The sequence below is a fragment of the Heptranchias perlo genome, chromosome 3, assembly GCF_035084215.1.
Source record: "Heptranchias perlo isolate sHepPer1 chromosome 3, sHepPer1.hap1, whole genome shotgun sequence".
Classification (NCBI taxonomy): domain Eukaryota; kingdom Metazoa; phylum Chordata; class Chondrichthyes; order Hexanchiformes; family Hexanchidae; genus Heptranchias; species Heptranchias perlo.
Window position 1 is genome coordinate 19,560,851 of NC_090327.1, and position 21,833 is coordinate 19,582,683.

General features: G+C 42.7%; 1 protein-coding gene across 4 annotated transcripts in view; it reads right to left on the reverse strand.

Annotated features, from left to right (window-relative positions):
* arhgap28 (Rho GTPase activating protein 28) overlaps positions 1–21,833 on the reverse strand; it is a 185,377-nt gene continuing 163,544 nt past the window's right edge. For 3 of the 4 annotated variants that reach the window (XM_067978420.1, XM_067978421.1, XM_067978422.1), the window contains exons 9-15: positions 12,941–13,100; positions 9,789–9,871; positions 8,466–8,663; positions 6,348–6,581; positions 5,149–5,273; positions 2,568–2,632; positions 1–1,463 (exon numbers count right to left, since the gene is read on the reverse strand). In XM_067978420.1, the coding sequence (XP_067834521.1) occupies positions 1,372–1,463; positions 2,568–2,632; positions 5,149–5,273; positions 6,348–6,581; positions 8,466–8,663; positions 9,789–9,871; positions 12,941–13,100 (957 nt within the window). In that variant the 3' untranslated portion in view covers positions 1–1,371. Of the gene's footprint in view, positions 1,464–2,567; positions 2,633–5,148; positions 5,274–6,347; positions 6,582–8,465; positions 8,664–9,788; positions 9,872–12,940; positions 13,101–21,833 lie in introns of those variants that run through there. The other variant, XM_067978423.1, reaches the window with a different exon arrangement.

The window sequence follows — 21,833 nt, forward strand, 5'->3', positions numbered from 1 at the left end:
AAAAAGTGGTCAATTTTCACAAGACAGAACAAGATTCCAAACCATGCCTGTCTCCTATCATTTAAAAATACCAGCATTTTAAACAGCATTGCAAAATTAGTTAGTTCCCAAGCAAATATATTAAAGCACATACTGGGATAGCCAGAACAATCGAACATGCTCACACATAGGCTAAATATAGGGTGTATAAAAGGGTGATCTGTGGTGTTTTATCACAGAGAAGAGGTCAATACCCTATCTTCACAGGTTGCCTCACTTTCTGCTAACAGGACGCAACAAAACAAGAGAATGTTTGCTCTATGCACAGGAGATACTGATTTACAATAAGAAGCTAAATTGTTCACAGCCAACATGCGCTGTTCCGTGGAGATTGTGTCCCAAAAAAATGGCTCACTCCTTCCTCCATCCTGTCGGTCAGCTTCCCGTGTATTTTTTTTTAAAAAGCAAAGCAGAGTTTTGTTTTCAATGGATCTGAGACCTAGTTTGCATGCAGTGGCCGCAGTACATCATTCTGTATGTACACAGTCTCCGGGAGAACACAATGTGAAAGTCTGGCCTTCAGTTTGCTGCAAAACAAAATTCCAAGCAGATGTGTAACTGAGCCGGGGGTCACGTTCCGACAGGAATTCCGTGCTAGTGCAGGTGCAGCTATCATCCTCTCTTTATGTAACAACTTCCCGTCTGATCGGATACATGGAATTTGGCACTAGATTCCATTTGCACTAGAATGGCTTTTTAAAAAAAAAACGTCCTCCTTGTTTATTCTTTGGCTGCCCTCCATTCTGTGTTCATAAACTCAGCAAACATAACCCCTCCTCTCCCCCCACCCCCCCCCCCACTAAAAAAACAAAACAAAATAAGTAAAACATAGTTGGTTTATCTGTTGTTCCCCAACTGTGTGGTCAACTCAAAAGGCACAATTGTTTAAAATACACATTCCTTCAAGACTGTGTTCCTAAATGTTTCTGGCTGGCTGATTGACTTGTTTCTTAAACGCCATCAGATGAGTTTATTGCGAGTTGTTTATTTAGGTCAAAAACTTTCTGCCGACTCCAACCTTGAGGTGGCTCGCAAGTAGTGAAAAAGAAAAGGTTTCAAATGGTCAAGACTTTCGTTAGTGCTCTGAATTCCCATCTAACGACCGCACACTGCATGAAACTCGTTAGCTCGACGAGTAGGATCGTGGCTTCTGAAATGATCACCTTTCAAAGCAGACCTCCGCAGGTAACTGTTATCAACAGCTCAAAGCCCTAGACACAAAGGCTCCACTGTAAAACATCCACTGTTCTCATGGGTCTCTGCAGTTATACTCGCCAATACTGTTTCTAGGTTTTTTTTTTAAAATGGCCCATCACTCCGCAGCAAGTAATCTCACAGTGTTCTGGGCTTAATGACCCATGTTGCATTGGGATTTAAACGGTACAAGTCTAGAATGTATGTGTTGAGGTCCAGACAGCGCTCTCCTGCAAAGTAGAAAAAGCACAATGTAAATAATGAAATGTAAATACCCATATAGAGAATTAATGCAGCTAGAAAAGTACCATAAATTCCAATGTATTGGTCTCACCCACAAGGCTTGTTTTCACACTGGCCAGCCGGGCAAATGATCTAACTTGTATTTAAGTCCCCAGGTGAAAATAAAAACCCGACTGCCTGAAAGTGCGGACTTTCTGGTGAACAGTTGGCAGACGCTGAGGCTCTCCGGCAACTCACCCAAGTCACCATTCTTTCGGATGAGATGTTAAACCAAGGCCCCATCTGCCCTCTCAGGTGGATGTAAAAGATCCCTTAGCACTATTTTGAAGAAGAGCAGGGGAATTCTACCCGGTGTCCTGGACAATTTTTATCCTTCAACCAACATCACTAAAAACAGATTATCTAGTCATTATCTCATTGCAGTTTGTAGGACCTTGCTGTGCGTAAAATGGCTGCCGTTTTTCCTACATTACAATAGGGACTACATTTCAAAATTACTTCATTGTCTGTAAAGCACTTTGGGACGTTCTGAGGTTGTGAAAGGCGCTAAATAAATGCAAATTCTTTTTTTTTCTTTCTTTACCTATGACCCTCGACAGTGAGTGTCAGCAGGTCGTTATTCGATAGTGCAAGCTATCGCAGCCAGGCCCAATTCCTGTTAACACACATTCGCAAACAGCAGGAGTCACTGAAAAGTGGATTTTTCTGGCCTCTTATGACTCCCTAGCCCGGAGACACTGAAGCTAATTGTAGTACCACAACTGGCTGAGATCAACCAGCACAGCACAGGTCGAACTTAGGACTTGCTGGTCTGTAAGGCACAGTACTGTGTCAGGCAGCTACTTTACACACTGGGCCAGTAGGGGACTTTACATGAGCTATTGTACTTTACAAAGCAAACAAAAGTTCATTTTCCAACAGTAAAGCAGCAGGCCATAGTAAACCATTTTTTTATATGAGTAGCTAGTGGATTAAAGGTAGAAGTGACATTGATATCAATTCACACAATCAAGAAATCAAAGAACAGATCATTCAACATTGTGTCCTTCTCTCATACGTTTCACAGGATAGTAACTTTTAAAAAAACCTACCTATATTTCCACCGATTTCAAACAAGTAATGGCTCTGTCCATTAAGGGGCACTGCAGAACTAGTGCTGTGAAGGTTAAAAAAAAAGCACCACTTAATTTAGAATTTGTTGAGAGGTGAGAACTATTGAATCATTCACTGTCTTTCGTGCTGTTTATCAAACAAGAACCTGACTTGATATTTGCTGCAAATCGCTCAGTTCTGTTTATACAAACATGAAACCATTTCCTTCATAATTTAATTTTTTTTTAAATTTGGCAATTCACAGCAATTTTTTTGTCGAGATGAGAGGGGGAGGGTGGGGTCGGGTTGGGGGGGTGGTCAGGGCATGGTCCACTGTAGATCAGCTGGAGCATTGGGGCTGCACTTTAATGTTGTGAACTATTGACCAGAGGGAATATAATAAATAACATTTGAATATAATTCTTACAGCTTACAGACAGCCACAGCAAAATCCTTTTTAATTAGAAACATACTTTACATTATCACGTAAGCAGGCATAAGTGTCAGCTTGACACAGTTGGGAGCACTCTGGTCTCTGACTCAGAAGGTTATGGGTTCAAACCTCATTCCAGAACACGAGCACATGATCTAGGTTGACTCCTCAGTGCGGATTTTATGGAGTGCTGTATTCTTGGAGCTCATCTCCTTCGGATGAGACATTAAAGCCAGACCCCGTCTGCCTGTTCAGATGGACGTAAAAGATCCCAGCCCAGCTCACTGCAACCAATCGTAATGGACCTAATGCTGCCGCAGCTGAAATCAGCTACTTCAGTACAGACTGTACTGAACAGAGCTCAGCTCCACACTGGGCAGTGTACTTGATGGCTGTGCCATCAGGAGAACAAGAACATGCAAATATAGAATCATAGAATGGTTACAGCACGGAAGGAGGCCATTCAGCCCATCAAGTCCGTGCCGGCTCTCTGCAAGAGCAGTCCAGCTAGTCCCACTCCCCCGCCCTATCCCTGTAGCTCTGCAATTTTTTTCCCTTCAAGTATTTATCCAATTCCCTTTTGAAAGCCACGATTGAATCTGCCTCCACCATCCCCTCAGGCAGTGCTTTCCAGATCCTAATCACTCGCTGTGTAAAAAAGTTTTTCCTCATGTCGCCTTTGATTCTTTTACCAATCACCTTAAATCTATGTCCTCTGGTTAATGACCCTTCTGCCAATGGGAACAGTTTCTTTCTATCTACTCTGTCTAGACCCTTCATGATTTTGAACACCTGTATCAAATCTCCTCTCAACCGTCTCTGCTCTAAGGAGAACAATCCAGCTTCTCCAGTCTATCCACGTAACTAAAGTCCCTCATCCCTGGAATCATTCTAGTAAATCTCTTCTGCACCCTCTCTAAGGCCTTTACATCCTTCCTAAAGTGCAGTGCCAGAACTGGACACAATACTCCAGTTGTTTATAAAGCCCAGGATCCCCTATGCTTTCTTAATCGCTTTCTCAACCTGCCCTGCTGCCTTCAACGATTTGTGCACATATACCCCCAGATCTCTGTGTTCCTGCACCCCTTTTTAGAATTGTGTCCTTTAGTTTATATTGCCTCTCCTCGTTCTTCCTACCAAAATGTATCACTTCACACTTTTCTGCATTAAATTTCATCTGCCATGTGTTCACCCATTCCACCAGCCTGTCTATGTCCTCTTGAAGTCTATCGCTATCCTTCTAACTGTTCATTACCCTTCCAAGTTTTGTGTCATCTTCAAATTTGGAAATTGTACCCTGTACACCCAAGTCCAAGTCATTAATATATATCAAGAAAATCAGTGGTCCCAGCACCGACCCCTGGGGAACACCACTGTATACCTCCCTCCAATCCGAAAAACCATCGTTCACCACTACTCCCTGTTTCCTGTTACTTAGCCAATTTTGTATCCATACTGCTACTGTCCCTTTTATTCCATGGGCTTCAATTTTGATGGCAAGCCTATTATGCGGCACTTTTATCAAATGCCTTTGGAAGTCCACATACACCAAATCAACAGCATTGCCCTCATCGACCCTCTCTGATACCACATCAAAAAACTCAATCAAGCTAGTGAAACACGATTTGCCTTTAACAAATCCATGCTGGTTTTCCTTAATTAATCCACACTTGTCCAAGTGGCTGTTAATTTTGTCCCGGATTATCGTTTCTAAAAGTTTCTCCACCGCCGAGGTTAAACTGACTGGTCTGAGTTGCTGGGTTTATCCTTACACCCTTTTTTGAACAAGGGTATATGTTTATTGTTAATTAACTGATCAAAACAGAAATTGAATAGATACAAGGCAGCTTGTTTGGGATACAGAAGAGTGTCTAAGTTACCAGGTGCCTAGCGTCAGTGAAATACTTTGCCTGAATTCTGTGAATTCATGTCATAACAAGAGACAATGTGTGTATTGTTCAGGAGCTGAATATTTCCTGCTATGCAAATAGTGTGGGTTAGTCATTATTTGCCTCAGGCTTGCACGTAGTAATCTTCCTTTAGTGTCACATAAAATGAGAAATAATTTCCCCCTTCCCCCAGTTATTTAAAATCCCCAAAGCTTCATTCACAACAATATTGATTTTTTTTTGTCTCCAGGAACTCACCTGTTTTCACAATGAAACCGAGCCAAAATATCACTTGCTTTTGTTTCACTGTTCAACTGAATGGCCATGGAAACCTTTGATAACTGAGTGGCATAAACACGGATAACTCCCTCTGGGATGTCCAACTGTAAAGAGGAAAAAAATCATTTTTAAATTTCATACACAGATATTTTCTCAAATAAGGAATTCTTGCTCATATCATGTCCCTTATTTAAATTGACAGCATTCTCTCAGAAGTTTTACGTTTCCAGTGGCGGAAGGGTCGGTAAACAGAGGATACAGATTTAACGTAATTGGCAAAAGAGCCAGGAGGGAGATGAATAGACTTTTTTTTAATGCAGCGAGTAGTTATGCTTTGGAATGCACTGCCTGAAAGGGTGGTGGAAACAGATTCAATAGTATCTTTCAAAAAGGAATTGGATAAATACTTGAAGGGGAAAAATTTGCAAGAAAGAGCAGGGGAATGGGAGTAGTTTGGCCTAATAAATGAAAATCAGCACGGATTTGTTAAAGGAAAATCATGTTGGCTAACTTGATTGAGTTCTTTGATGAAGTAATGGAGACGGTTGATGAGAGTAGTGCAGTTGATGTTGTGTATATGGACTTTCAAAAGTAATTTGATAAAGTACCACATAATAGACTTGTTAGCATAATTAAAGCCCATGGGATTAAAGGGACAGTGACAGCGTGGATACAAAATTGGCTGAGGGGCAGAAAGCAGAGAGTAGTGGTGAATGGTTGTTTATCAGACCAGAGGGAAGTATACAGTGGTGTTCCCCAGGGGTCAGTATTAGGACCACAGCTCTTTTTGATATATATTAATGACCTGGACTTAGGTATAGAGGGTATAATTTCAAAGTTTGCAGATGACACGAAACTCAGAAATTTGCAGGACTATGGAGAAAGATGGGGAGTGGGAATGATTAGATAGCTCTTTCAAACAGCCAGCACAGGCATGATGGCCCAAATGGCCTCCTCCTACACTGTACCTATTATGATACTATGATATGAATTGGATAGCTCTTTCAAAGAGCTAGTACGGACAATATGGGGGGGAATGGCCTCCTTCTGCACTGTATCATTCTATGGTTCTATGGTTATATTCAGTTAACTACTACAATGCCAGCTTGGCCTTAAACGAAAAGTCATTGAAGAAAGAGGAATATAATGCAGCCCAGTGGCAAGGCATAGGCGTGTACCTTTAAACCGAGCCCCAGAGCAGTAGGACACAAGTTCACACCTTGGGCGTCCCACACAGCGGGCTCCTGGTTTCGGTTGCGTCCCCGTGGAGAGGCACCGGGCGGGGGTGAGCAGTTTCCCCTGAAGGCGGGAGGGAAAAAAAATGAAGGCGAAGTCAGCCACGGCACTCTTGTACGTCTTCTGTTCTCGTTTTCGTTCATCTTCCGCACCTGGGCAATCATAAAGGATGGAATCTGTGCAAGATGGAAGAAAAACTACGTTAGTATCTTGCACAGCGCGTAGACCCTGCTTACTCAGAGAGGACACGCGGATGGCTGTTGCGTTTATGAAGTAGCGAATGTAGAATGTGAGGTTGCTGCTCAGGCATATTGTTGGGCAGAGTGGGGGGGATCTTTACCCAGTGCCTGGGTGCGCTGGAGGCTGACTTACAGCCTCTTCAGACTCGACAGAATCAGAGAATTATAGAATCACAGAAAATTTACGGCACAGGAGGCCGTTCGGCCCATCGTGTCCGTGCCGGCCGAAAATGAGCCATCCAGCTTAATCCCACTTTCCAGCACTTGGTCCGTAGCCTTGTGGGTTAAGGCACTTCAGGTGCATATCCAGGTACTTTTTAAACAATTTGAGGGTTTCTGCCTCTACCACCCTTTCAGGCAGTGAGTTCCAGGCCCCCACGACCTTCTGGGTGAAAACATTTCTCCTCAGGTCCCCTCTAATCCTCCTACCGATCACTTCAAATCTATGCCCCCTGGTTATTGACCCCTCTGCTAAGGGAAATAGGTCCTTCCTATCAACTCTATCAAGGCCCCTCATAATTTTGTACACCTCAATTAAATCACCCCTCATCCTCCTCTGTTCCAAAGAAAACAACATCACCCTATCCCATCTTTCCTCATAGCTAAAATTCTCCAGTCCTGGCAACATCCTCATAAAATCTCCTCTGTACCATCTCTAGGTACATTACATCCTTCCTGTAATGTGGTGACCAGAACTGTATGCAGTACGCAAGCTGTGGTCTAACTAGTGTTTTATACAGTTCTAGCATAACCTCCCTGCATTTATAGTCTATGCCTCGACTAATAAAGGGAAGTACCCCGTATGCTTTCTTAACCATCTTATCTTCTTGTCCTGCTACCTTCAGGGATCTGTGGACATGCACTCCAAGGTCCCTCACTTCCTCAACACCTCTCAGTGTCCTCCCATTTATTGTGTATTCCCTTGCCTTGTTTGACCTCCCCAAATGAATTACCTCACACTTCTCTGGATTGAATTCCATTTGCCACTTTTCTGCCCACCTGATCAGTCCATTGATATCTTCCTGACAGAATGGCGGTGACCCATATTTTAATAATTGGAATGCAAATGGCACCATCATGTGTTCAACAAAATGTGAGATGATGCCTGTCCAACAATCTCCTTTAATACCAACCTCAGCAAAGCAGACATTGTTGTGTCAGCGTGGGACTTTTTTTTTCATGTCAGTCAACCCCAAAAGGCTTCTTTGAGTGAGATTACATTATCAATGCCAGACTACGGCAGTTTAGTGCTGCGAATGATCTCTAGATTAACCAACTATCTCAATTCGTTTCATTTATTGTTGATAGAGGAAATTTTGCATCTCCTGTCTCTGAAGTGGATTCAGGCCCATGTCCCCGGAGGGGAGAGGACTATATTTGAAACCATTGTACCACCCAGTCCGCTCGTCATAAATGCACATTCTTAACAAAACACAATTTTAAAAATCTGTACAATCCCACGTGGCAACCAGGACAAATTATTTACTTATTGCCAACTCCACAGGATTGTCCTGGAGTCTCCAGGAATTGAAGATTAATCTCCTGGACACTGCCGCGAGCAACCAGGAGAAAAATCATAGAGGCATTAAAAAAATTGTCTATTTTTTCACATTTCCTTCAGACACTTTTATTTATTAGTTATAAAAATATTGAAGATGGGGGAAAAATGTTTTTTTGATTGGGCAGAACAGTTATATGCTGAAACCTCCAGGACTATGTCCAACCAGAGTTGGCAACCCTATTACTGATTCTCATTCAAATTCTCAGCCTACTTGAAAAAGGCTAACAGTGAATGGTGCTGGATGTTGTAGGTTCACTCACAGTCCACAGGATGTCCTGGTATTTGATAAGTAATTGTACGATATTGGCAGCTTTGGTGGCTGCCTCTGCCTCCTGATGGTTTCCACTTCTCCCTTTACACATGAAGAGGTTTGGTGCAACAATCATGGAGACATTCCACAGGCTCATTCTGTTTTTGGCCTCATTTGCTACGACTTTGCTGAGAAATTCCAAGAAAGCCTGGAGGGTGGGATGGGGGGAGGTGAGGGGAGAAGAGATTTAATTCATACAGTTGTAATGTACCTTCCTTCCATCATTTCGCTTTTTGTTTGTTTGGTACAAGAAAGTGTCATTCTGTTGGCTTTCCTCACTTAACCACATTTTTAGACGATTTGGGGTCCTAAGGGATCTGGGTTCCATACTGTCCCCACTATTCATAAACAATATCTTGTGCAATATTATAACATTTGTTTATGATATCAAACTATATGTTCTGATTAAGGTATTTGGACCAATTATGTGAATGAACTACGGAATGGCACATGAATTTTAATGTGGATATAAATTTAAGGTAATGCAAAATCCTCCCTCCCCGATCACAGAGCTTTTTCCTATTAGAATCTCTTTCTAATATCAAGCCATTTTTCAATCCAGTCAGCTAATTAGCAGTTATGGCTCTTCTTTAATTTGTTAATATAAAGAATCTAGGTTATGCTCACTATAACCTGAAGGAACTTTGCAGTTCCAAACACATCAATCCAATTATGCACGAGGTGAGAGGTCTGCACATTGGGATTGCTGCTGACCGAGTGAGGTGAATGACAATGTATATAACTACCGGCCCTTTTATATTGGTGTCAGTGAGATGTTTGACTGCACAGATCTTTCACTTCACGCAATCAGCCACAAACCCAATGCAAGATTCACTAATCAGCTGCCGAGGGGGGCAGGGGGTTGGCGGCATGACGTAGAAGTTCATTTTGGTGAATTCATTAGTGAAAGTGGAAAAGAAAAAGGATCTAGATGTGATTAACGACCTTTCACTGAAGATAACCAACAAAGCTTATAATATAAGGATACATCTCAAGGACATCTGACTTTGAGTTGAAACAAGTTATTCTACCCTCGTGTGTATCTACCCTCGTGTGTATCTACCCTCGTGTGTATCTACCCTCGTGTGTATCTACCCTCGTGTGTATCTACCCTCGTGTGTATCTACCCTCGTGTGTATCTACCCTCGTGTATTTCACAGAAGACACAGTTGGAATATTTTGGGCACTCTAAAGGGCCTGATATGTTCCACTGTTCACTATACAGGGTGAACATCAGGCAGACCCTGATTCTTTCACTTTCAGTCACATGTACCTTGATAGTGCCTCTGTTGGGGTCAGGCAGTAGCATGATGATAAGATGTAGAGCCTGTAACTGCCACTTGGTCAGTGAGATATCTGAAACCAAAATGTAGACAGTTATTAGGTTGTAAAACCTCATCTTCCGCACAAACAAAAAGGACAGTTGCTAGGATTTTTTCTTTCGGATGAGATGTTAAACCAAGGCCCTGTCTGCCCTCTCAGGTGGACGTAAACGATCCCATGGCACTATTTCGAAGAAGAGGGGGAGTTCGCCCCAGTGTCCTGACCATTATTTACCTGTCAACCAACACCTAAAAACAGATTATTTACATAGATTACACCCACAGAAACAGGCCATTTGGCCCAACAGGTCCATGCCAGTGTTAATGCTCCACACGAGTGTCCTTCCACCCTTCTTCATCCTACCCCATCATTTGGATTTGGTCATTATCACATTACTGTTTGTGGGACCTTGCTGTGCGTAAATTGGCTGCCGCATTTTGTACATTGCAACAGTGACTACACTTCAAAAGTACTTCATTAGCTGTAAAGAGTTTTGGGATATGTTGAGGTCATGAAAGGCGCTCTATAAATGTATCTTTCTTTCCTTCTAGGCAATAGCAAACTTCTGTACATCAGTGTTAACCAATGCTCAGTCAGCTGTCCCATAACATTCCACCCTTAAGTATGGGGTTCTGGCGTAACATTAATATATATAAGAATGCATTTTTTCCAGAGTTAAATTTAAGAAACCACTTTCATTTGCAAGATAAATCTTAATAGCTCTCACAGTGAATCATGCAGAATCTTCATCCCTCATGGTAGTAGATTGATATTGCTACACTAATTTTAATAAATTCAAATTAATTTTTAAAATGTTCTTGATTGATTTTCCATAAGACATGAAATTTTGGGAGGCTTGACTTCTCCAAAGATAGCGAATAGTTACTACCTATCTATAACTTTACAAAGTCTGTTCAATGTTTTAAAAAAAAAATTGTCCTCAGGATGTGCGTTATCACCCATCCTTAGTAGTAATTATTTACAATAGCTTGGATTAGAGTCACATGTAGGCCAGACTGGGTAGGGGTCGATTTCCCTTCTCTGAAGGGCTTTAGTGATGCAAAAGGGTTTTTACATTAATGTGGGTACTAGCCCACAAGATATATTGAATTCAATATAGGTTGCATAGAAACATAGAAAATAGGAGTAGACGTAGGCCATTCGGCCCTTCGAGCCTGCTCCGCCATTCAATATGATCATGGCTGATCCTCTATCTCAGTACCTTATTCCCGCTCTCTCCCCATACCCCTTAATGCCCTGTGTCTAGAAATCTATCTAGCTCCTTCTTAAATATATTCAGTGACTTGGCCTCCACAGCCTTCTGTGGTAGAGAATTCCACAGGTTCACCACCCTCTGAGTGAAGAAATTTCTCCTCATCTCAGTCCTAAATGTCCTACCCCGTATCCTGAGACTGTGGCCGCTCATTCTAAACAGTATTTAATTAAAAGGCAGAATACCATTGATTTATATGGAAGGAAATATTGGCTGATAAATACATTATTTCATTTGTTGGATGATCGCATATACTGCAATTAAAGTCTGGAATAAGGCTGTAAGCTGTTTTCATTTTAGTAATCCAGTGGTTTGTAGCACATTTATCCTCCTTCCTGTTGAAATGTGCACTGCATATGGTGAATCCCACATGGACAAGTCTATCTTATTGTTGTGTAAATGTGGCACTTCATATATTATAAGCCCTCCATAATAATGCCAAGTTTTCTTGTCTGACATGCATCTTCCCAACAGATTCACAGCCGGTGCAAATAATACATTACAGTACTACATCTATGTGTGAAGGCATTGTTGGAAAAGGTTTGGCTTTTCAAACAGAAGAATATTGGCAGCTGGTGATTAATGTGTCAGCATAGCCCAGCTTAGTCAGACCATTCCTCGTCATCAAATTCCGATTCTTCAGAATCGCTGTATGTCGAGACAAGATCGTGGCCGCGTCATTTCCAACACAGTCCCGCTTTGCCTCTTGTTCTCGCTGCTCTTCAACTTTACGAAGCTGGAAGCCTTGCCGAATAGCAACAGCAAGTCGGTCCTAGCATCACTCACTGGTGGCAAAGATGCTTTGGGTTTAAACTCCAAAGACTGAGGTGGAGTTGGTGGTACTGCACCTCCACCATGTGAGATTTGAAGTCACAATTTCTAGATGGCTAATCTCGCACCATAAGCAATACATTATTGTACCTCTGGGGAGTGACACTAAGACCATGGATGGAAATGAACGTAAGAAATCCATTCTAGGGAAAAATTCACCATATGCATGTATAATTGCTCGAGAGGATTGAATGGCGTCTGAATATGAAAACTTGCATTTATATAGTGCCTTTCATGACCTTGGAACGTCCCAAAGCAATTTACAGCCAATGAAGTACTTTCAAAATATAGTCACTGTTGTAATGTAGGAAACGTGGCAGCCAATTTCTGCATAGCAAGGTCCCACAATTGAAATAAATGACCAGGTAATCTATTTTAGTGATGTTGTGGGATAAATATTGGCCAGGACCCCGGGGAGAACTCACCTGCACTTCAAGAGGGCAGACGGAGCCTTGGTTTAACTCTCATCCAAAAGATGGTGCCTCTGACAGTGCAGCACTCGCTCAGTACTGTACTGAAGTGTCGGCTTAGTTTTTGTGCTCAGGTCTCTGGGGTGGGACTTAAACCCACGACTTGCTGACTCAGAGGTGAGAGTGCTACCGACTGAGCCACGGCTGACTAGAAGAGGAAATCGCTTCAAGTCCCAGTGCTATTTGGTCACTCAAATCTGCTGGCCTCAATCAGAAGAATTGCACCAGTGTCTGGCTGGGACTTTGTCAGATGGGGCACCGGGCAGAAGCAGAGCCAGGGAGGGGAGGAGTGGGGGTGGGGGGAGGGCGCACGATATCATGCCTCCAGCTAGCGGATAACAGGGAAGCACTAAAAGCGGCAATAGCAAAGTCCAAAACGCAGACTATTTCACACTCCAGGCCGGGGGAAGAATGCTTGGGTGTGAGCACTGCTGCAAGGACACACATACACAAACTCACACAAAAAAAAGATAAAAATGAAACAAAAAAAAGAAAGCAAAAAATATTTAAGAAACTACAAAGTCATACTTTGCACAGCGACAAATGCAGGGAGGTACTCCACAGTGAGCAATGGGTAGGGCAGTTCTCGGATGAACGTCTTCAGCAGGCACGCGACATCGTTGTGATGGACTTGGTCCCAGTCAAAGGTATCGTTGTAAAATTTTGCCTCAAGCTCTTGCCGATAATTCTGAGGATGAAAATTGCATGAATTTAAATCCAAATCACATCTTCTGGCTCTCATAGAAAAACAAAGCAGATTTGAGAGAGAATGCATTGGTTTGAAAAGAAAAGACACTTTTATCTACATTTCTGTTAACTTAATAACGAATGCTAAAGAAGCCAATAACAAAGCAAAATCTATTTTCACTGAAGGGCAGCAGGGTGCCTTGCAGGAGGGAGAAGATTAAATTGAGCCAAAATGGAGTTGGACTCTTAAACAACTTTGCTCCCCTGACCAGCCATGGTCTAATTGAATGGCGGAGCAGGCCCCGAGGAGCTGAATGGCCTACTCCTGTTCCTAATGTTACCATGTAATCTCTCCTGCTGTCAACCTCCCTTCCACACAAGTATTTAAAAAATCTTTTTAAAAATCCTGTAATAATAGAGAAGTCCCAGAGTTTGAGTTCTTTATCTGTTATAAGGGTATTTTTAAAAATAAAATACTTTTTTTAAAATTCTCTTTTCCTCAGTAATACCTTATCTTCAGTAGTGGAAAAGTAATTTTAAGATAAATATTTTAAATTGAATATTTTGAAGTCCTTGCCATTCAAAGAAGACAGAATACTCCACATAATAGATTCCACTTTAACCATCTACATTAGTCGTTACTAATTTCCTAAATGAAAGGATGTGCAGAATGATTCTTATCTCACTTCCACCATACGGTGTTAAATATTCATCCCTTAGATATTCAGGTTACATTGCATATTTAACACTGTAATATTTGGTGAAATAATTTAATTTGGATAATGCATAGTAGGCTTGTCATCAAGATTACAGCCCATGGAATAAAGGGGGCAGTACCAACGTGGATACAGAATTGGCTAAGTGACAGGAAACAGAGAGTAGTGGTGAACAGTTGTTTTTCGGACTGGAGGGAGGTGCTCAGTGGTGTTCCCCAGGGGTTGGTGCTGGGACCACTGCTTTTCTTGATATATAGTAATGACTTGGACTTGGGTGTACAGTGCACAATTTCAAAATTTGCAGATGACACAAAACGTGGAAGGGTAGCGAACAGTGAGGAGGATAGTGATAGACTTCAAGAGGGTATAGACAGGCTGGTTGAATGGGCGGACATGTGGCAGATGAAATTTAACGCAGAAAATACGAAGTGATATATTTCGGTAGGAAGAATGAGGAAAGGCAATATAAACTAGAGGGCACAATTCTAAAAGGGGTACAGGAACAGAGAGATCTGGGGGCATATGTGCACAAATCGTTGAAGGTGGCAGGGCAGGTTGAGAAAGCAGTTAAAAAAGCATACGGGATCCTGGGCTTTATAAATAGAGGCATAGAGTACAAAAGCAAGGAAGTTATGTTGAACCTTTATAAAACACTGGTTCAGCCACACCTGGAGTAGTGTGTCCAGTTCTGGGCACTCCACTTTAGGAAAGACGTGAAGGCCTTAGGGAGGATCCAGAAGAGATTTACTAGAATGGTTCCAGGGATGATCGACTTTAGTTATGTTGTTAGACTGAAGAAGCTGGGGTTGTTCTCCTTAGGACAGAGAAGGTTGCGAGGAGATTTGGAAGATGGTAGTGGTTGTTGGAGGCCAATCATCTCAGCCGCAGGACATTGCTGCAGGAGTTCCTCAGGGCAGTGTCCGAGGCCCAACCATCTTCAGCTGCTTCATCAATGACCTTCCCTCCATCATAAGGTCAGAAATGGGGATGTTCGCTGACAATTGCACAATGTTCAGTTCCATTCCCTCAGATAATGAAGCAGTCCTTGCCCGCAAGCAGCAAGACCTGGACAACATCCAGGCTTGGGCTGATAATTGGCAAGTAATGTTCGTGCTAGGCAAGTGCCAGGCAATGACCATCTCCAACAAGAGAGAGAGGCTAACCACCTCACCTCGACATTTAACAGCATTACCATCGCCAAATCCCCCACCATCAACATTCTGGGTGTCACCATTGACCAGAAACTTAACTGGACCAGCCACATAAATACTGTGGCTACAAGAGCAGGTCAGAGGCTGGGTATTCTGCGGCGAGTGACTCACCTCATCTACATGGAAAGTCAGGAGTATGATGGAATACTCTCCACTTGCCTGGATGAGTGCAGCTCCAACAACACTCAAGAAGCTCGACACCATCCAGGACAAAGCAGCCCGCTTGATTCGCACCCCATCCACCACCCTAAACATTCGCTCCCTTCATCACCGGTGCACTGTGGCTGCAGTGTGTATCATCTACAGGATGAACAGCAGCAACTCACCAAGGCTTCTTCGACAGCACTTCCCAAACCCGTGACCTCTACCACCTAGAAGGACAAGGGCAGCAGATACATGGGAACAACACTGCCTGCGCGTTCCCTTTCAAGTCACACACCATCCTGACTTGGAAATATACCGCTGTTCCTTCATCGACGCTGGGTCAAAATCCTGGCACTCCCTTCCTAACAGCACTGTGGGAGAACCTTCACCACACAGACTGCAGCGGTTCAAGAAGACAGCTCACCACCACCTTCTCAATGGCAATTAGGGATGGGCAATAAATGCCGGCCTTGCCAGCGACGCCCACATCCCATGAATGAATTTTTAAAAAATTGATAGAGGTATACAAAATCATGAAGGGCCTAGACAGAGTAGATATAGAAAAACTGTTCCCATTGGCAGAAGGGTCAAGAACCAGAGGGCATAGATTTAAGGTGATTGGCAAAAGAACCAAAGGTGACATGAGGAAAAACTTTTTTTTACACAGCAAGTGGTTAGGATCTGGAACGCACTGCCCGAGGGGGTGTGGAGGCCGATTCAATCATGGCCTTCAAAAGGGAACTGGATAGTACTTGAAAGTTAAAAATTTGTAGGGCTATGGGGATAGGGTGGGGGAATGAGTCAGAGCGGACTCGATGGGCTGAATGGCCTCCTTCTGTGCTGTAATCTTGGAGTACTTGATAATAGAAGTGCCATTTAGGATTGTTCTGATTTGCTCAGCATCGTGCAAAGCCCCTCATTAAATAGGCAATCTGTCCGACACACCTAATGGGATTCTGTGCAAGGTCAGTCACTATTGAAGGAAACAGGTGTTTCAAAAATTGCTAACTGTTTCCCTTCAATGGTAGTTCTTTGCCTTTCTGATACAGCATCAACATGCAGTTTGTGTGTGACCACATGTTAATCTTTAAATAATTAAAAGGAAGTATCATTAACTTTAACTGTTCTGACATTTACTTCATCTCTACTTCTGGATGACATCATTGGGTGGACTAGCTTGGAGGAATTGCTGAGCTCAACTCAATTAACCATACATGAAATGTCAAATTACCATAGCACAGTGGGTTACCAATCATCTTTGCTGGTGTTTGTTCAGCACACTCATATTATTGGGCTTGGGATCTCATCCAAACGAGTTCCCCCAAAGATGTCATCAGCAGAGCATGATGGTTCAGACGTGGAAGTTCCTTTGGAATTGATCACATCAGAAACCAAGCACAACACAGGGAGAAAAACACTGGAGTTTCACCGACCGAAAACAGAAAAGGCCGTACACAGTACGATTACAATCAAAGTCTCAATTATCATAAGCAGAGTTGTTGTCAAGGGACTTCATTTTACGTTCATTAGTAAATCTCCCCTGGCCTACCTTCTGGTTAGGGAGAAGAAATTACTGCTCAGAATTTCCCCAGGGCCTCTTCTGCTCTGCCACTATAACTTCAGCAGAATTCCTGTTTATGGACATTAATGGGGTTTCCGCCGAACGTCTGCTAAAGTTACGAGAGAAGCCCTGAAGAAATTCTGGCGTACGTCTTTTAGCTGTGTTTGTTCTAACAGGCTGAGTGAGGTGCCACCTCTGGAGGAGGTAAGAATAGCAGGCACTGTGGTTACTCTTACAGAATTACCCATTGATTTCAATGGATAGCAGACATGACATTGCCAATTCCAAGATTTTAACATGTTATTGATACTTTATTCATATTAATCACATATCCTAAGTTTCTTTTCTCAGCAGCAGACCTATGGAAATTATTCCAATGTAGTAATTCCTGTGATGCACAGGACTTTACAGTTTGGAGTATCTTGTTACTGCTCTTGTTGTTGTGTTTCCTGTCCTACCAACAGTCAAATTCTTCCCAAAGCAGAATAGGCTAGCTACATGAAAACCAAATGAGTAGCCCAGCCTTTCAAGGGTTTATCTTTTCCAGTTTGTTGTCTAGACATCCTAGTGATGGAATGTTCTCCGTTTGAATTAAAGGGTTTGGAAAAAGAGCTACTTTAAATATTACGGTTTAATGCATAGAGTATTCCCAGGTAGAATCATAGAATGGGCCAAATGGCCTCCTTCCGTGCTGTAACCAATCAGCCCGTGCCGGCTCTTTGTACAGGCAATCCAGTTAGTCCCATTCCTCCACTCTTTCCCCGTAGCCCTGCAAAATTTTTTCCTTCAAGTATTTATCCAATTCCTTTTTGAAAGCCATGATTGAATCTGCTTCCACCACCTTTTCAGGCAGCGCATTCCAGATCATAACTACTCGCTGCATAAAAAAGTTTTTCCTCATGTTGCCTTTGGTTCTTTTGCCAATTACCTTAAATCGGTGTCCTCTGGTTCTCGACCCTTCTGCCAATGGGAACAGTTTCTCTTTACTGACTATATCTAAACCCTTCATGATTTTGCACACTTCTATCAAATCTCCTATTAACCTTCTCTGCTCTAAAGGAGAACAATCCCAGCTTCTCCAGTCTATCCACTGTAACTGAAGCCCTTCGTCCCTGGAACCATTCTAGTAAATCATTCTGCGCCCCCTCTAAGGCCTTCACATCCTTCCTAAAGTGTGGTGCCCAGAATTGGACACAATACTCCAGTTGCAGCCAAACCAGTGTTTTATAAAGATTCAACATAACTTCCTTGCTTTTGTACTCTATGCCTCTATTTATAAAGCCCAGGATTCCGTACGCTTTAACTGCTTTCTCATCCTGTCCTGCCACCTTCAAAGATTTGTGCACATATACTCCCAGGTCTCTCTGTTCCTGCACCCCCTTTATAATTGTATCATTTTGTTTATATTGCCTCTCCTCATTCTTCCTGCCAAAATATATCACTTCACACTTCTCTGCACTAAATTTCATCTGCCATGTGTCTGCCCATTCCACTAGCCTATCTATGTCCTCTTGAAGTCTATTACTATCGAAGTCTATTACTATCCTCCTCACAGTTTACTACACTTCCAAGTTTTGTGTCATCTGTAAATTTTTAAATTGTGCACTGTACACCCAATTCCAAGTTATTAACATATATCAAAAAAAGCAGTGGTCCTAGTACCGATCCCTGGTGAACACCACTGGATACCTTCCTCCAGTCCGAAAAACAACCGATCATTACTCTCTGTTTCCTGCCACTTAGCCAATTTCGTATCTATGCTGCCACTGCCCCTTTTATTCTATGAGCTTCAATTTTGCTGACAAGCCTATCATGTGGCACTTTATCAAACACCTTTTAAAAGTCAATATACACCACATCAACCGCATTATCCTCATCAAAAACCTCAATCAAGTTAGTTACACACGATTTGCCTTTAACAAATCCGTGATGGCTTTCCTTTATTAATCCACGCTTGTCCAAGTGACTATTAATTTTGTCCCAGATTATCGTTTCTAAAAGCTGCCCCGCCACCGAGGTTAAACTGAGTTGCTTGTAGTTGCTGGGTTTATCCTTACACCCTTTTTTGAACAAAGGTGTAACATTTGCACGTGTTAAAAAAGGCATTGAGATAATAGTTTCATTTGCAACCCCTCAGATAATGAAGCAGTCCATGCCCGCATGCAGCAAGACCTGGACAATGTCCAGGCTTGGGCTGATAAGTGGCAAGTAACATTCACGCCAGACAAGTGCCAGGCAATGACCATCTCCAACAGGAGAGTGTCTAACCACCTCCCCTTGACATTCAACGGTAGTACCATCGCTGAATCCCCCACCATCAACATCATGGGGGTCTCACCACTGACCAGAAACTTATCTGGACCAGTCATATAAATGCTGTGGCTACAAGAGCAGGTCAGAGGCTGGGTATTCTGCAGCGAATGACTCACCGCCTGACTCCCCAAAGCCTTTCCACCATCTCCAAGGCACAAGTCAGGAGTGTGATGGAATACTCTCCACTTGCCTGGATGAGTGCAGCTCCAGCAACCCTCAAGAAGCTCGACACCATCCAGGACAAAGCAACCCGTTTGATTGGCACCCCATCCATCACCCAAAACATGCACTGCCTTCACCATCAGCGCACCGTGGCTGCAGTGTGTACCATCTACAGGATGCACTGCAGCAACTCGCCAAGGCTTCTTTGACATTACCTCCCAAACCCGCAACCTCTACCACCTAGAAAGACAAAGACACATGGGAACAACGCCTGCACGTTCCCCTCCAAGTCACACACCATCCCAACTTGGAAATATATTGCCGTTCCTTCATCGTAGCTGGGTCAAAATCCTGGAACTCCCTTCCTAACAGCACTGTGGGAGAACCTTCACCACATGGACTGCAGCGGTTCAAGAAGGCGGCTCACCACCACCTTCTCAAGGGCAATTAGGGATGGGCAATAAATGTTGGCCTCGCCAGCGACGCCCACATCCCTTGAATGAATTTTTAAAAAACTATTTCGAAGAGGAGCAGGGGAGTTCTCCCTGATGTCTTGGCCAATATTTATCCTTCAACCAACATCACCAAAACCGATTATCTGGTCATAGTCACATTGCTATTTGTGGGACTTTGCTGTGCACAAATTAGTAGCCGCATTTCCCTATGTTACAACAGTCACTACACTTCATTGGCTGTAAAGTGCTTCGGGACATCCTGAGGTTGTGAAAGATGCTATATAAATGCAAGTTCTTTCTTTCTAAATAGCAGCTTCTATGTGAGACTGTCCCATGGTGAATCACATTTCCAATGTCCTGTCCTGTCTTTGGGAAAAGGGTTTTGTCTTCCTCTGATACATGAGACAAGGCCAGGATCTCATCATGTGGCAATGTGAGACATCGAACCACAGAGAATGTTTTAGTTTACAACCATGGTGGGCTAGTGTGAAGACCAAATACAGTCTTTAGGTGAAGCTGGGTTAGAGGGTGGGGATAATTAGGCCTTGGCGTGTAATATAATTCAGTCCCCATTTTAAATCCATACACTCTCTTTTCTATTGGCAGGAAGGTGTAATCACAGCATGGCAAGTTTACATAGGCAGATTCTATTATAAATGTGGACATAGGAATTCAAACTAGAAAAATTTGACAGGAAGTTTGTGCAGATATAAGATTTTTAATATATTATAGATTGAGAACACTAGATGAGGGTCAAACACAATAAATAGGAAAGTATTAATGTTGAAAAGAGTCAGAGCCAAGATGAAATAAATCTGGAAGTAATGCTGTATATAAATTTTGTAGGATTCACAGTATGAATCATTGTTGTATGACAGATGGCATGAAGTAGTATCAGGCTCCTTCTTTATTAGTTCAGGTAGAGAAGAGACATTGCCGTGTTCTGCTTAAATGTTTCTTGTTCTTATCTGTGTTTCTTGGTAAGAAATGAGCTATTTCGAGAGAACTGGAAGATACTGATGAGTGACTAATCCTCCAAGCATTTCCTTAGCTGCCTGTATGCTCTCAAGCTGCCTTATATGTACACTGGAAAATTGCTGTGTACCGCACATGAGACACAAACTCAGTCTGAAAAGATGAAGAACTAATGGGATCTGGAAAACACTTACTTCACACTAGCCCACCATGGTTGTAAACTAAAACATTCTCTGTGGTTCGATGTCTCACATTGCCACATGATGAGATCCTGGTCTTGCCTCATGTATCAGAGGAAGACAAAACCCTTTTCCCAAAGACAGGACAGGACATTGGAAATGTGATTCACCGTGGGACAGTCTCATGTAGAAGCTGCTATATAGAAAGAAAGAACTTGCATTTATATAGCATCTTTCACAACCTCAGGATGTCCCAAAGCACTTTACAACCAATGATGTGTAGTGACTGTTGTAATGTAGGGAAATGTGGCTACTAAATTGTGCACAGCAAAGTCCCACAAATAGCAATATGACAATGACCAGATAATCTGTTTTAGTGATGTTGGTTGAGGGATAAATATTGGCCAAGACATCAGGGCGCCCCCCCACCCACCCCGCCGTGGAAGTGGGGGGTGCGCATGGCATGGTCTAGGAGTGGGCAGAAGGAGATGATCTAAATGGAGAAAGTAAAATATCAAATCTGTTAAATGGAAATTAAATAAAGAAAATGCAGTGGAAAAGTGACTGGTAATAAAATTGTTAATGGAGGAAAATGTCAAAAGCCAATAAAGATATACTTTTTGCAGGTTACATGTTAACCATTATTCTATGTGGTTTAACGTGAAATTAATTGCCGTGTGAATGTACAATGCACAATAGGTTGCATATTGTTACAAATTCAGGTCTGTCCTGAATACCTTTTTGGGTTCAGTGGTGTCAGTTGTTCCCTTAAGCAATCTGGCTCACCACCACCTTCTCAGGGCAATTAGGGATGGGCAATAAATGCCAGCATCGCCAGCGACGCCCACATCCCATGAACGAATGAAAAAAAAATCTGAGCATCTCACTTTTATGGGAGTTGACTCTCACTGCCCTATATCCACATGTAACCTATCTACGAGACCAGGGTGGGGAGTGGTTTTCACACTTATACACCCTTGTGACCTGAACCAGATATCTGTACTTTTTGCATTTGCAT